This window comes from Phaenicophaeus curvirostris, chromosome Z, assembly GCF_032191515.1.
Source record: "Phaenicophaeus curvirostris isolate KB17595 chromosome Z, BPBGC_Pcur_1.0, whole genome shotgun sequence".
Classification (NCBI taxonomy): Eukaryota; Metazoa; Chordata; class Aves; order Cuculiformes; family Cuculidae; genus Phaenicophaeus; species Phaenicophaeus curvirostris.
In genome coordinates this window covers 42,951,638-42,968,070 of record NC_091431.1, presented here as the reverse complement: position 1 = coordinate 42,968,070, position 16,433 = coordinate 42,951,638, and the positions used below count along the sequence as shown (strand labels likewise).

General features: G+C 39.5%; 1 protein-coding gene across 1 annotated transcript in view; it reads right to left on the bottom strand.

The window, feature by feature from the left end:
- The window catches only part of MPDZ (multiple PDZ domain crumbs cell polarity complex component), a 96,753-nt gene that overhangs the window by 72,530 nt on the left and 7,790 nt on the right, over positions 1–16,433 (bottom strand). The window contains exons 2-7 of the mRNA XM_069880060.1: positions 15,585–15,661; positions 14,845–15,011; positions 7,274–7,495; positions 6,237–6,376; positions 4,048–4,261; positions 1,181–1,309 (exon numbers count right to left, since the gene is read on the bottom strand). Coding sequence (XP_069736161.1) covers positions 1,181–1,309; positions 4,048–4,261; positions 6,237–6,376; positions 7,274–7,495; positions 14,845–15,011; positions 15,585–15,661 — 949 coding nt within the window. The remainder of the gene's footprint in view (positions 1–1,180; positions 1,310–4,047; positions 4,262–6,236; positions 6,377–7,273; positions 7,496–14,844; positions 15,012–15,584; positions 15,662–16,433) is intronic.

The window sequence follows — 16,433 nt, the reverse complement described above, 5'->3', positions numbered from 1 at the left end:
AAAAACATCTAGAAACACCCTCACATTTCTCCCTCATACCATACAACTAGAAAAAAACCACCCAGCTTTAGTCACTTTTAAGACATATGAACAGGTGACTTTTTTGGAGTGCCAAATTAATATATTGCTAACAAGGAGAAGAAGAGTAGGCTATCTAACAGCACATTAAGTTTACTAGAAATTTCCCCAGAAATATTCAGGACATACATTTTCAAGCAGTCAGTCAGCCAAGCACAGACAAAAAAAGAATCCATAGTTGTGCTTACTACCTACTGGTTTTTAAAAACTGTACGTACATCAGAGAACCTAAAGTTTCCTTTCCTAACACACTTCCAAAAGACAGAGTACAACTGTATATTCAGCTTTGTATTTCTATTTGAAAATTGGTTCTCAGGATAAAACATAATGTCAAAAAAAAAATACATTTCTCCCTCACTTTGATCCAGTTATTTATATTGCTTTACACCGATTTACCCTCCTAACCTTCAGTCAGTTAAAAAAAAAGTTTCAAATGAATGCAGCCAATATGAAAAGCATTAAAGAGACAGGCCTATGGAAGAAACCCATCTACCTGCTTAGAGAAAAAGTGTGGCAGTAAATCCTATCCATGCATCTTCAGGGCCTGTTATCAAGCCACAACTTCTGCGGATGGAAGACTGAGCAGTCCCTGTACCTTGACCATCATCAGCACAGCCCTACATATCTCTCCAGTGGACAAGCTTCAAGTGGGTTGTGATCACCAAATTAAATTCTCCTAAGTCCTTCAGTCAGGAGCAGAGCCCAGGTCCTGAAGCAGATACCTGAAGCCAAATGCCTGCTCCAAGCTTTGGTAAGCCCAGCATAGATGAGCAGATGTTTTTCTTAGCTGTCTGAGCAAAGCAAGCAAGTACTTGATGTCCCCTCACATCCCGAATTACAACTAGTATACTCATGAAAGAATTCGGAGTCTACATGTGTTCACAACAAATCGAACGTGATTTAGGGCCTAATCCAGCATCTACATTCAAACGCACAGTTCCTCTGCAGTCAACACATCTTTACTGAGAATAAATTTCACCATTTGCTCTCTTTTTTTTGACGCTGATGAGGAAAAATGCTACCATTAGTTAGCATGATTATAAAAGAAAATAGCAACTTCACACCTTGTTTAACATTAAATGGAAGGGTAGGTTGAATTTACCTGATCTGCCACCCCTCCTGGGAGGATGGTTTTAACAATCACTCCAGATGACTTTCCTCCCACTATCCCAAATCCCAAACCTGAGCCATCGTTCACCAACTCAATGGTCTCTACATGCTGCCAGTGAACCTAAAAGGAATAAACAACAGCTTGCAAATGATTAAAATAAGGACATATTTGAAACTTACAAAATATTTTCTTTTATTTCTTGGGTATGAGTTTGAACAAAGGAAGATGGGAGGAATATGGGAATATGGGAAATTACTACTAGGTATACAACTACATCCTATTTAAGCAATAAATTTCTCATTCCTTAACAGATGGAATTGCTCTGGTACAAATATGAGCTGGGTACTGTGACAGACCTTTCAATATCTTGCTAAACGCATTTAAGCAGCAACTTAAGACTGTCCACCTCCATGCCTCATTGCAGCCAGTGATAAAAATACTGCTGATACAAACTCTCACAAGACTTGAAATTACAATCTTCAGGTAAGCACACATTCATACCAGCCGTTATAATAAAACACAGCAGAAAGCATAAAACCAATTCAGACGTTAAAGCTGGACACAGTACCAGATAATATGTGGTACACAGAAACAGAACTGCCTGCTGTGTAATAAACAAAGATTTCTGGGATGTCAACAGCATTTGAACAAAGCAGCTCTGATGGCAGGCTTTATGTCATGACAGCAGTGAGATTTCTCTGAAAGACAAATGGTAGCTCACTTATGTGGGGCAGTACCGAAGGGACAACGAGAATCTCCCGGTACTGTTGCTCCTGAAGAACAAACCACACCATAAGCCCTCTTGCAATTTAAAACTACAGCTGGTGCTACAAATGTCAGGATCTTGAAAATAAGCAGATATTTTGGAATAGTTAAGGCACTACAGATTCTAAGCCCCGTAGCACCTGTTTCACTATCCGCAGCCTTAACATAAACCAACAATTACCAATCAAAAAGTCTGAAGGGAAAATGAGTGGCTACAAGTAAGCTGCTTTCCCCCAGCATTTGAAAATTAATGTAATATGGGGATGGAGAAAGGCATGCATGAAAAAAACAGAAGGAGCTGTTGCAGGTTTGAAAGCAACATTACAATTGACACACCAGAGAGAAGGAATGCCATCCAGACTTGAGGGGTGGGCTTGTGAGAACCTCATGAAGTTCAAAAAGGCGAAGTGCAAGGTCCTGCACCTAGGTCAGGGCAATCCCAAAAACAAATACAGGCTAGGCAGAGAATGGATTGCAGGTAACCCTCAAGAGAATGATTTGGGTGTGCTGGTGGATGAGAACCTCAACGTGAGTCAGCAATGTGTGCTTCCAGCCCAGAAAGCCAACCATATCCTGGGCTACATCAAAAGAATTGTGACCAGCAGATCAAGGGAGGTGGTTCTCCTGTAGCTACTCTGTGCTACTCTACTCTTATGAGACCTCATCTGAAGTACTGCGTCCAGTTCTGGAGTCCTCAGAACAGGAAGGATATGGATATGGCTAGAGTGGGTCCAGAGGAGGGCCACAAAGATGACCAGAGGGCTGCAACACCTCCCATACAAGGACAGGATGAGAGAGTTGGGCTTGTTTAGCCTAGAGAAAGCTCTGGGTAGACCTTAAAGCAGCCTTCCAGGACTTAAAGGGGGCCTACAGGAAAGACAGGGAGGGGCTCTTTATCAAGGACTGCAGTGATACCATGAGGGGTAACGGGTTTAAGCTTAAAGAGGGTAAATTCAGATTAGATATTACAAGAAATTTTTTACAGTTAGAGTGATGAAGCACTGGAATGGCTTGCCCACAGGAGTTGCGTATGACCATCTCTGGAGGTGTTCAAGGCCACTTTGGATGAGGTTAGAGCAAAGAACTGGAAGATGTCCCTATCCACGTCAGGACAGGATGGAACTAGATGATCTTTAAGGTCCCTTCTAACCCAAACTATTCTGTGTTTCTATGATTCTATGAATTTTTCAAGCAAGGGAAGCCATTTGGAGAATACAGAAATCATCACACAGAAAAGAAGTGTTTTACAGGAATACCGGAATACGGAAGGCCTGTGCTGACAGGATAAGTTAGGCCAACCAGCTCTATTCCTACACCTGGAAGAATAATTCTGAAACTCATTCACTAGAAGTTTTATGCTAATTATTAAAATAACCATTATAGTAGCTGCTTTTTCCAGAGTAACTGCTCTGTATACTTCTGATTATTGACTCCCTTAAAGGAAGGCCACAAATGACTGAACGGTGAAGTCTACAGGAACTGAAGACAGGCTGTTTCATTCCTTCATAAACCATTACATGAGGAAGATACTAGGAAGAAAAACTGCAATTAGTATCACCATGTTTCTGAGCTACATTCTCGACCTTTATAGGTCCAAAAGCTTCCAAAAGAAGGGAAATGTAGCAGAGCTATTTTCTAGGCTCTCTCCTGTTGCTGTACTTGAGCCCCACCACTAAGAGACAAAAGAGAAACACATGGAGAAGCACTCATCCAGCTGGCAGTGCAGATCAGATTGCAAGGCCTCAAAAATTCCTGTTTGCCCAAGCAGAATGAAAAAAAGAAAAAAAGATACTATTTATTGCTACCTCAAAATAAAGCTTCATAGTATAAGGTAAGCATGCTGCATTTGCATTAGTAGATACACAGAGCCTGGCAGATGGGAAGATGGGCAATTGCCAAGATCAAGATGCCCTCCATCAAGCATAAATGCTGCATGGGGAAAGGTACAACAACGACAAATAAAAGGTAAAGCTCAAGAACTGCTATGGAAATGTGCATACACGTTATTAAAAAATGTCTCAAAATACTAGATGCAGTAAGCACATACATGCCCAGAACAGAAATGAATATGTAAATGGTCGGGTAATACTCACCGGGTTGGAATGAGCTGAAACCGTACTAGCGGCAGATGGAGACCGAGACACTACAGGACTGATGAGCTGTGGGAAAGTACCCCTGGCCACAACTAGCTGGACATTATCTTTTGCTTTCTGTAGGATGCTGATAGCCTGTTGATGTGTAATTGTCTGATCAAGGGCTTGTCCATTAATGGCAAGGATTTGATCTGCTTCCTTCAGCTTTCCATCTCTGTCACACGTGTAAACAGGGAAGGGGGTATGACAAAATAAACATGAAAAACCAAACAAGTCTTGCCACAGAAATCACAGTATTTTGACAATTTTCCAGTATTTTAAAAAACCTGTTCTCTATTCCCCCTTTCTTAATCTCTCCCTGCAGTTTTGCTGAAAGGAGCTGATGCAGCACCCTGGTGATCGTTTCTTTTGAAGCTAAACCCACTGCCTTTCTCCCCTGGGTACTACCCCCAGGCTACCTTTCTTCTTCCTGTATCCTCATCTAAGACTAAGCATATTAGATCTCAGGCATTCCCAAACATAGCCTCAGAACTTATGTTTATCCTTGACTTTGAGCCGCCTGCTTAACAGACCAAGTATGCCATTTTGTTCAATGCATCCATTCTGAATATTCATCAAATCATGGAGTGGAACATACTTTCATCAAAATGTTTCTGAAACAAATTTTGTTTTGCACAAAACCAAAAGGAAAAAAAACGGGAGGCAGAGAGAGAAACAGAAAGAAAATGATAAAACAGATCCCTTTTAAATGTGGAGGGAAATGCCCTGAACAAATTAAAAAAAGACTCTTTACTTTCCATCAAAAGAAGCACGACTGTAAAATTACATACTGAGCCCTTTCCCAGACCCACTTCAAAGGAATTGTATGAAGCCTACACAGACGAGTTACCCTCTGCCTCCTCCAGTGCCCCTATCACTTCTGCAACAAACCAGAAAAAAATCTGGAGTCTGGTCTTCAACATCCCAATTTGACTATGCTTTGAAAATAAATGGTGCGACAAAAATAAGGATCCTTTTAACACCAGCTTTTGTCAGCACCTACAATGTAGAAGCCAAGATACTCAACAGCATTCTGGCAAAAATGCTGTTTACCTTCAATCCATAATATTTTGCTTTTTAATTTAAACTGTTTTTCAGTTTTCTGAAAGATTTATGCTTTCTGACTTATGAGCCTCTGTAACAGTTACCCAACGTTTCTTTCTCGTCTGTGAATTGGGCATGGCCTGATTCAGTAAAGACAGGCCTCAGCTGCATGGAGTAAAAGAAGTAAAAGGAAAGACATTTTGGTGGGGGTAGGTGGGAAAGGGAAGTGGAATTTAGGCAGATTAAAAAAACACTGTAATGACAGAGTCAGACACTTCTCATAACTAAATTAACACTGTGGGCCATATTCTGCGTTCCGTTTAAAGGACAGTTTTCAGACTAGAAAATTTCACAGTAAGAAATAGCACCAAGACAATTCAACTGCCAGAATTGACTCCAAAGTAGCTCTGATCCTCATCAGCAAATTCACATACCGTGATGTACCCACCAGCCTGCAGTGAAACAGCGCTGCTGCCATTCACCACTGAGTTCATTTGCTGCCTGACCTGTTCTTAAAGCAGAAACCCATTTCTCTCAACACTACTTACAGTATCAGGATTGAAGTCTAAAGCATACTTTCAGCAACATATAATTATCACTGAGTTTCTAGTAACATTAGCTGAATAACTCTTTTTATTAAAGTCCAATTTAAAAGTTTATGAAAGTCTTGACATAAAAGCCAAGCTTCATCTGCTCAGTGGGACCCTATCTAATGAACAACCCTGGTAGTTATAACCAATATTTTTATACCAAATTGTTTTTCAGGGCATTCAAGGGTGGCAAGATCTGTATTTCGGCTTTAGAAGTCATGACTTAGAACAACAGCTTCCTCATTTTCCCAGTGGAAAAGGAGATATTATAAACAAAACACAGAGAAACTACATTTCTAGAAATTCAGAATAGATCACACGCTGTTCTGTTACAGCAATATTATATAAATTGTAGTGATGAGTGATTTTAAATTTGCTACGATATACCAGAGAAACACGTCCTGGTAGCACATACAAAAAAAAAAAAAAACCAAAAAAACCTCCAGCAATAACACAAATGAATAGCAGTGTCATGTCAACACTTGGTACAGTAAAATATTCCAGTAGTAATCTTACCGATGTGCCACACTTCCCTCCTGGATTTCTTGTACAAATATTCCTAGTTCTCCCTTGTTTTCACTCTTGAGTCCCACAACACTGAAGCCCAGACCACCACTTAAAGGTTTAATAAGCTCAATGGTCTCAACACGATAACCCTGTTCAGAAAAACAAAAAAAAACAAAAAAAAAAGGTGCAAATGTTAAAAATGTTGAAAAGCCGCATTAATGAATGTGGTAAACACCCTGGAAATGAGTTTCTAATTTGACACATACAACTAGACAAGGCTACACTACCTAGTAACAGAAAAATAGTTCTTCAGTTCCAGTTCCTCACTATCTTACAGGAAAGTGACAATTATGAAAGAGCTGATAAATAAAGATTATTAAGGTCCAGAAGATGAAATCAGAATACAACTGCTAAATATAAAGAACTTAGGCTTAGTAGTGACTGAACTAGGATATATGTGTCTGTAAAATTTTAGAGGGTACAGGCCAACTCTTAAGCAGAACTAGAAAAAGAGGACAAATTTCAAAGAGAGGAAAACAGTAGGACTTCATAAAAAGCTCTCCAGGAGAAGAGCAAAAGTCACTGAAGGGGGTCCAGTCAACATTTCTGCCTACCACAGGAAAGCAGTAAGATTACAGAACAATGCGTAGCAAGGCCAGAAGGGGATTTTTCACCTTATTTCCAAGCATGTCACAGAACTAGCTTTCATTAGCTATGCTTACAAGAACAGGCTCTCACAAACCACCTCCCTCACACACAGAGCGGCAGTTCTACAATGAGAACAAAAAATAAAGGCATGCTGGTCTGTAAGAGGCACACTGCCCACCTACGGACAATAATGCAGTAGTGACAATGTCAAGGCTACTTTTACAACTGTTTTCTCATTTACCAATTGTTCCTCAAAGTAGAAGGTTATTTTTCTTATGTATAGAAAGGGGTGTCTGGTTTGCTTAATAACTCAGTTGCTACTAAATAAACATAAATGTATTTTAATCCTCCAGACAGTAAATGATCGACATTTTGTGGTTACCAGATAACATACTTACCTGAGCCATATTTCTGATCAGCTGTTCAAAGTCATCACTAGAGGACTTCCCATTCATTTGAGGAGTAATGGATCTCATGGATGCTTCTAGCATATTAGGTGGACTGCCACTCTGCTGAGCCAACAAATATGACTCATTATGTGGCAAGGACCCCACATTCCCACCATGATGGAGTAGCTGGGGGTATTCACCAGTGGAATGTATGGAAGATGTAATATTCACCTGCAAAAGATTGATGATAGCATAGATTTATAGACGCAGCAGAAACCTACACCTTATCAAACAGCATTATGGCAGGACAATTGTTTTTTGAAACTATCTGAAATCCCAATTTGAAATTTTTAAAGTTTGATTTTTATAATCAATGCAAAGTTATGACTAGTACAAAACAGAAAAGAAATTGATGAAAATAATATAAAATTACTTTCTCTATTCTACCCTAAGTTATTTTATTTGTATCAGCATAGCAGCTTTAAGTATGCCAACACAAACTTTTTGTACAGCACGAGTATTTTTAAAAACAAATTTGTCCATTGTTTTAAAAGAAAATTAAAAACCCCTATGAGTATTTTGATGGAAAAAGAAAGAAATGTCATGGCTACTTAAGGAATAAATTTCACTGGTCACGTTTCTGAATCATTAGGCACTACAGCTGCCGAAGTGACCCTCTATATGAGCCAGAATTAAACACAAAGTTTCCGTATGAATCTATAATCACCTGGCTGATCTGAAAACCACAGTCATATCTTTGCATAGACAGCCTTGACAATAAACTTTTCATAGAGCTAAAAAGAAAATAAGGAAATTCTCCAATTGTCTCAGCCACAGTAAACTACCTACTCCAAGGCAGGTCTCTGCCAACCAGTCTAATTAATGGCTGGGGTGAGCGGGCACAGAGATACCACTTTATACAAATCTACAAAGCTCAGGTGAAGCAGGAGCCTTCATTTGGCTGCTGTCCCACTTCAGGGTTGACTGCCAGCAGAAACTGTTTTATTCCATATTGATCTGTTTCATACTTGCCTGGTACATGAATCACAATGTAGGATCAGAATATTGGTGTAAACTCTTTAGACTAGACATAAGGAGGAAATTCTTCACGAGGGCAGTGAGGCACTGACACAAGTTGCCCAGGGAAGCTCTTGATGCCCCAACCCTGGAGGTGTTCAAGGCCAGGTTGGGTGGGGTCTTGAGCAGCCTGGTCTAGTGAGAGTTGTCTCGGTCCATGGCAGAGGGGTTGAAACTGGATAGTCTTTAAGGTCCCTTCCAACTCAAACCATCCTATAATTCTTCAAATATTGCAGCTTAATAGTTTTACAGTGCAAATTTTCTAGCGTTCTGGGATCCTCCTTCTTCATATTAACAAAGAATTTCAGAACTGCGAAAGTATTCTAAAATATCTACTGCACCAGCCTCAACTGTTCAAGCATGCATGTTTAAACATTCCATTAGGCTTATTGTATCTTTCTCCCAACAGTCCAGCCATGAAAAAGTCAGCATCATTCTCCATCACACAATTCCTTCTCATCAATTTACAAAAATATAACAAAATAGATGTCATTTGTTGAACACCTTACATGCCTGGGAAGAACCTCAAGTTACAGAAGAAATAATATAAGTCAGCACTGGAAATAAGGTCCTCAATAGCACTTTGCCTGCTCTCCCATAAAAAATGGAAAGAGGAAAACCACAATGTTTGGAACTCAGTGATTTCCATCACAGAGTGATTATTCTGTTGTCTGTATTTGCGAGGAATTACTTGGGTCGTGTTTCAAATAAACTACAATGCCTAAAATGTGCACATATGCACTTTCTTTAATCACATTTCAGCAAGCCTGTACGGCACAGGTAGATAAGCTTTGTTTCACAGTTCATTATACGTAACAACACCCAGAGATGATCAAATTCTGCCTTCCATGAATGCAAGACCTCCCTTTGCATAACATGCATGGATTTGAAACTAATAAAAGTCCATATCGTACCGTGTTTCTTATCTGCATGACCCTACACAACAAGTTAAGTCACCTCCACCTCTCCAATGTAACCCATTTCAATGTAAAAAAACACATCACTGAACTTGGTCAATTATCATGCTTGATTTCTTGTTCTCCTCTCAGCTTCAATCTTCTTACACGTTCCACTGTCAGGCTCCTTCCCACAAAAAGCTGTCACAGATCAAATTATTATTTGTAAGAGCACCTAACACCACTGCTAGTGTCATACTGCTTCTATTTAAAAACATTTGTATGTTCCCTGCAGGATAAAGCAGCTTACAAGTATAAGAGATGCAAACTCAAACTACTTCTTGTGTGCACTCACAGAACACAGCGTATGGGTCTGATAACACAAATGTTATTAAGTCACGGCTACACATATGTTTTCTAAATTGCAGTGCGCATTTGTAGAAAACAGCCCTGAGCTCCCCTTCCTGACGAAGGTTACCATCCTCAGAGCTCGCCTGGTGAAATGAGTCATTAGAGAAATCATCATCTACTCAGGCAAAGCTAGATTTGTTAGCCTAAACAAGCAGCTGAGCAAAACCTGCTCATTCTGCCCAACACGAATTAGTGAGAGCTCACATAACCTCTACAGTGCAGCCTTCAGAGTGGTAACTTCAAAGTAAGTAGGCAAGGTTCAGAAGCTTAGAGTGGTAATGACTCCAGTCAATGCAATGAAACCTACAGAAAACTACATGAAATGCCTTCAATTTCATTTAGCACTGTTTTAAGCACAGTATTACTCTGGCTTGGCACCCTTTTAACGTGGCAAAAGCCTCTTGTGGTTTCATCTTTCAGGATGACAGAAGAGGAAGGGTCATCAGTATTGCCAATAGTCCTACAAACTCAAATGTCTGTCAATTCCCTGCTTTGAATGGAGTATGCATTCATGTTCTAAGACAAAAGAGGGAAAAATAGGAAATACTACAATAATGCCAAGAGCAAAATTTGAGACTATATACAGAAAGCTAGAAGCCCTTCTACCACACAGAGAAAAAGCCATGCAGACAAAAAAGGGCAGAAATAGAATTTTAAGGCACAAAAATGACTGCAGCTGAGGAAACACTGCTGTGCCCACCCCACTATATATTTCCCTTCCATGTTCGTTCATGAATTCCACTTTAAGTGCTTTTCATATTACCACATGATATGCAGACTGCTAATATAGAGACACTCCCAGTTTGTGAAGTCCCTCTTTGGATTAGAAGACAAGTCATTCCTGTTACCTACAGCACTTCTTTGCACAGTAATGTGTAGAGAGCAAGTTGCAAGACTGGAAAAATCATGCGATGCACAAAAAAGCTAGGCTAAGCAAGCCACAGTAATCCTAAAATATGACCTTTTTACAATACTATGAATGATACAAATCGTGCTTGCATCACGATACTGTTCTTCTCTACTACATAATAAAGTGCTTTCCTGGATGCACAAATAGTAAAGAAAAAAAATATGGAGCAACACATCAATAAAAGATTATTGAGTATGACACATGGTCCTTACTACGTGTTGTATTATATGCCTTACTCTGAATCCAAAATTCTTTTTGTATCACTCAATACCCCACACAGCACAACCTTCAATATGAATGGAGCTCTGTGCCTATCCTGCACTATTCTACCTATGTTCTGCCAGGACTGTTTAACAGAGGATTGGTTCAGGCAGCTCATTTCACTGTCTGTAACGTTCAAACAGCAGGTTAGCCATGACAGGCACACAAACTTCCCACTGAACATACGTCCAGTATGACCATTTTCCTCTCTAGGTGAGTTTGAAGGAGTTCTTCCATTAAGATATGACAGTCTCCTGGTAGTCTTTCTGGTAGAAAACTCTTCATGCTGAAACAGAAGTAGCTTCAGGCCAACTGATATTTTAGTTTTAAATTTTAAGTTTTCGTACACCGAATCCTGTTCAAATTAGCCACATTGTGCCCATCTTCTCAGGCTGATATCCCTTCTGTGTACTACTATGAACTGGGAGATTGTTGTAAACATACAGGAATTGACAGACTTCTTGCATTCTCACATCCAGCAGACTAAACTGCTTATGTTTTTCGAAGGCATGTTCCATAACTAATTATTAACTCCATTATTCTGAAAACTCTGGTTGCTTTTTATTTGCATTATGTTTGAAATACCAGTGAGAAGAAATGCTACACTATATCAGGAAAAGGCAAAAATAACCCTCCCATCCACACCAGTTTAGCTAGAATTCTCACAAACTTCATCTCAAATCTTCATTACAACTCTGACTACAGCACAACTACAATGCAGTATCAAATTACAGATCTTCAACAACAATTGACAGCAACACCTCATTTTATCACACCCTTTTTAAACATAGCTAGACATTTGATGGAGGACCTGCTTAACACAGGGAGCCTGCCTCACGTACAGTGGCTTCTGACTTGAGAAACTCCAAGGGAAAAAAACCCAAACATTAAGAAAAAAATGCCAAGCTGCTAACAGAATTAAATCTGGTGTTACTTGTGCGTGAAAAAAAAAAAAGATTTCAGAATGTCTTCTGTCCCGAAACACAGACACACTTATACTTCAAAAACATTTCTGGTTTACATGATATTTATAATGTTCCTACAGGTACAAGTTCAGAATCCTCAAGAAAAACTACACTCTCTTCCCTGTCCCCATCAAAATACAGGCCTATATGCCTGCAAAAGTTGAGAACTGTGTATATTCTTGCCAATCACAGAAGTATAAGTTATCCAGGGGAGCAATAAACCACAAGTGAAAATCTTAGAAAGATGAGGCTCTTGTGGCTGCATGAAATAACGTTAATAACATATAAATTCAACTACCTTGCAGTAATAAAATCACAATAATTCCATAAAGAAGTAGTTTTATAGCACTGTGATTGTTTAAGTACTGTATGAAACAGTATTGCTTTACTTTATAATTTTGCTTATGCTAATTTTCCCAGACTGGCTTTCTTCTTACTATATCCAACACATACAGCGCGGATAAAAATGGTATAAGACTAAAAGAAAAATTCAGAAATACAACTGAATATGACAAAACTTACATTACAGTCTCACTGACAGACACCAGATGCAATCAAGTGGTGCTTATATGCACTTATGGTACTTATTCAAAGTATTTTTTTAACAAAAAATGGAGCTACACAAACCATGTTTGCCATGTATTGACATTTAACACAATGTACTTGGACAAGAACATATTCTCGCTGTTTCTGCGCTCCAGCCATTGAGTCCTGGACCTTGGAGACCTCACGCAGCACAGGGCAGTATTTCAGGTAGCTGCAAGTGTCCTAGTAGCAAAAACGCTGGCTGCAACGGTGACACGCTGGGAGCAAAGGAGAGCCAGCCAGCCACAGTGTGAGCCCTGCAGTGAGGCTGCTGTGAGGAGAGTACTGCCTGTGCTGCCCTGCCCAGAGCACCCCGCAGGAGCACTCCCTGCATACCTGTGAAAGGCCTTGGCGTACCTGGGAACAGGAACTGGCACCAGCACTGCTCCAGCACCAGCCTGCTGGCTACTCCTTCATTTCTTTGACCCTGGGGAGCACGAAGCGTTTCTTATAAGCATTTTATTTCACAACACAAATCAAATGGCATTGTTGCAGAAAGGGGTTCAGGATAAGAACTAGAGGTATCCTCTAGCTGTGCAAACACACACAAAAAAAAGTTAAACAGCTGTCCACAGGCAATATGAAAAGACAGAGATTCTCCACTTCCTCCCTAAATCTGTTCTAGCACTGACAGTCAGGTATCCTGTGCCATCCAGTACGTGCTGCACTATGGGGGTACTCCTCACCACTACTGCACTGTGAACTAAAACCTATGGTCAAACTCACAAGCAAAAAAAAATCTGAGGAATGCAGCTCAGCCAAGAGAAGGGTATTTTGTTCTGGCAGAGCTGGGAGTAGAGAGGAGGAGGAGGGGAGGAGATGTACAGCAGGAGACAAAAGAAGCCAGAGAGCACTGGCAGCACTGTCTGAGTATTTTCTTTAAACTATTTACTAAAGAAAATACTACTGAAAAGTTCAAACTATCACAGTCTCTTGTTTTTTTCCCATCAATTCCTTATCTTCAGACAAAACCACAGTTCTTCAGCATGAGAAAATAAGCAATTCACTGAAAAGTAAGAATACAGAGAGGCAGGAAAAAAACCTGATTCCTTCAGTGCTCCGCAATTCAAGCAACTAGTGAAGTCAGGATAGTAATTCTAAAAAAACTCAACCCTTTGCTGTTCATAGAATTTTCCCACTCAGTTCTATACTTTGCAAGAACACAATTTTCAGTGCAAACAAATCCTGCTCACTCACTTTAGGGAAAAAAAGCTTTAAAGCACCTACCAATAAGTATCATAGCATCAGATTTGCTGACTTTAGCATCATGCCTCACCAACACCCAGATGAAGCAAAGCAATATACTGCTCAATTCCCACTACTGCATGTAACACAAATGCAAACTCAAGAGGCTCTTGAGCACGAATTAAAGCACGCATTAACAATGAAAGGAATGGATTCCCAATTAACATACAGAAGCTTTAAGGAAATGGGACAGCAAATCTGAAAACATTCCATGCATGCAGAAGCCCACATTTTTACAGATTTTCTTTTAGTTCACTTATCTGTAGGAGGAGAAAAATAAGTCTTACTATTTTAGACCATAAAAGATGGTATTAATTCTCACTGAAATGGAAGGAACATTTCTCTGCTAAAACTTTATATTTGCCTCCTATTTTTTCCTAGGAAAAAATGACAGATATTCACAGTATTTGCCGGTTCATTTTCCAGACTCACTGCACGAAGAGATGACTGGGCTCTCCCTAACATCTCTATGCCTTCCAGACACAGTGCCGCAAGACAGGAAGACATCCTACCATTGAATTTATTAAGACCACTATAGGCTCACAAGCAGGTCTTACTTAGTAACATACTTCTGCTGAGATGCTTGCAAGGAATCATATTGATTTAGAAAGTAAATAGCCATTATGGTTTCTCTGCTCTCACCACCTCTTTCAACCTATACCTTCCTAAAAGATGGCTTTCTCCTGAATTTGGCAATAGTCGTATAGCTCTTCAAAAAAACTTTTTAAAACTCTGAGGGAAAAGGAAAAATTCAAGGAGAAAGGAGATGGGAGTTCCTGCTTCTCTCTGATTCCTATAAAAAACCCCACAACTTCATTTCCTTATGAACTCAAAATTCTACAGCTTCCCTCATATATTCACATTTTGTCAGGGTAAGACCCAAGAAAGCAGTAAAAGGCGCCTAGGAAAAAAAAACTAAGAGCTTACATGTAACATGCTGCTTATGAAGGACAGAAACAGGAAGCCTTACACTACCTCCTCATCCAGTGTCACCATTTCCCTACCATGAAGGTGAGAATTAAAAAATACACGTAAAAAATGCACACACAAACTATGAGCCTCAACAAATCCCAGAAAAATAATGGGTATGTTCCCCTTCAGTTCCCTGAAGCTTTGGATCAGACATTTAATTTAGGTTATTTGATTTCAGTATTCAACATGCAGAGACACATTCATTTTTGCACATTCTTGGCAGTTTTGCTGTTGAAGCTGGGAGACAGCTTTTCCTACCTGATCTCTCAGTTGTTGAACGGAAGTCTGAAGGTTAAGAATTTGGTTAAAGAGAGGACTCTGCAGCACTGATTTTAAGAAGCTTAGTTTCTCCTCGTTTGCAGTGTCACCTCGATCCCGAAGTTTTGCCTGTAACCGCTCCATGGCCTGGAGGGCCCGATGCGTATCTGTAGTGATAACCATTCCTAGTCAGTAGCAGTTTAGAAAATAGCCACACAAAAGCAGGTAACAGGTTTAAAAGCATCCCTCTCTCTACCACTAAAACTACAGAAGACTTAATAAACAGCACAAACACGTCTAATTAATCAGGAAGTCAGAGGCAGAGCATAAAACTGAAGCCAGCAAAAACTGTAATTTAGGCCATCAAGAACTGGGCTACAAAAGTGAAAGAGCATTTTAAAATTCAGTTACAGGTACTGTGGCTATGGATTGTTGAAAATAAGCAGTGACAAAACCAGCCAAAATACAAAACATTTGTCTTCTTCATACAAACTTTTTCAATTCTACTGAAGATTAAAACAGTGAAATAAAGATAACAGGCTAAAACTTTGATACACTAAACAAGTAAAAGCAAATATTTTGTTTCCAAAAACAAAATGAAAAAAAACAAGTATATATTTCTAAGTACAGTATATATTTTTTAAAAAAACCCTTAGGCAGTTTATAGCACTATCCTAAATACATCATACACACTTGATTTGGCCATAACAATACAGTGACACAAGTTAAAAAAAGATTACCAATTGTTTCCAACATTGTTTTCAGCTTCTCGGCTTCTCTGCCAATAATGGTAAGAGGCAGCAAACACAGTGTTTCTCTGAAAAATAAAAGAAAGGGAAAGAGGTCACATTTATAGAAGCAATATGCTCTGAAAGAGATGGAAAAAAAAGCTTGACTTCTGAAAAGAAGAAATAACCCTGCAAAGTAACAACACACAAAAAAACATACCTCCTTGGATAATAAAAATAACCTCACAAGTGACTATCCTGAGTCAATTTAGAGCTTAATACCTGCCTGAAAATTGCTTTAAGGAATATACTCTATGATATAGTTGCATTTCCATATCAAATTTGCTGTCTGCATATTGTTGCACAACATGTCCTCCATTGCTTTAATCAGAGGCTATGAATCATAGCTGTCACTGATACTTAACACAGTTTCATTGCTTTCCTTTACAGTGATTCATAAAAAACGTTCCCTGCGGGACCAGTTTTCAAGCTCTATGTTGACAATTTCAGGTTCATGAGCCATAGAACATTTTTTAAAGTCACCTTTTAAAAAGAAAAGGCACATAACTCACAAAGCCTTCATGCTACACAGGCTTTTAGAACTCCTACATAGTACGGCCTCCACTATTAACCCCTACTGGAACTGAAACTCAGATCTGGGTGATGGCTGGGTTTTCACCAGTACGGGTTCCCAGGCAGGAAATTCTGTACTAGGAAGATGAAATTCTGAAATGGCTTTGTTTATTCTTTTTTGTTGCTTTTTGGAGTTTGTTTGGGTTTTTTTCCAACAGCATATCTGCAATTGCTCACACAATGGTAATGACAGAATATGTTTAATGGAGATGGACAGCTGAGGAAGAG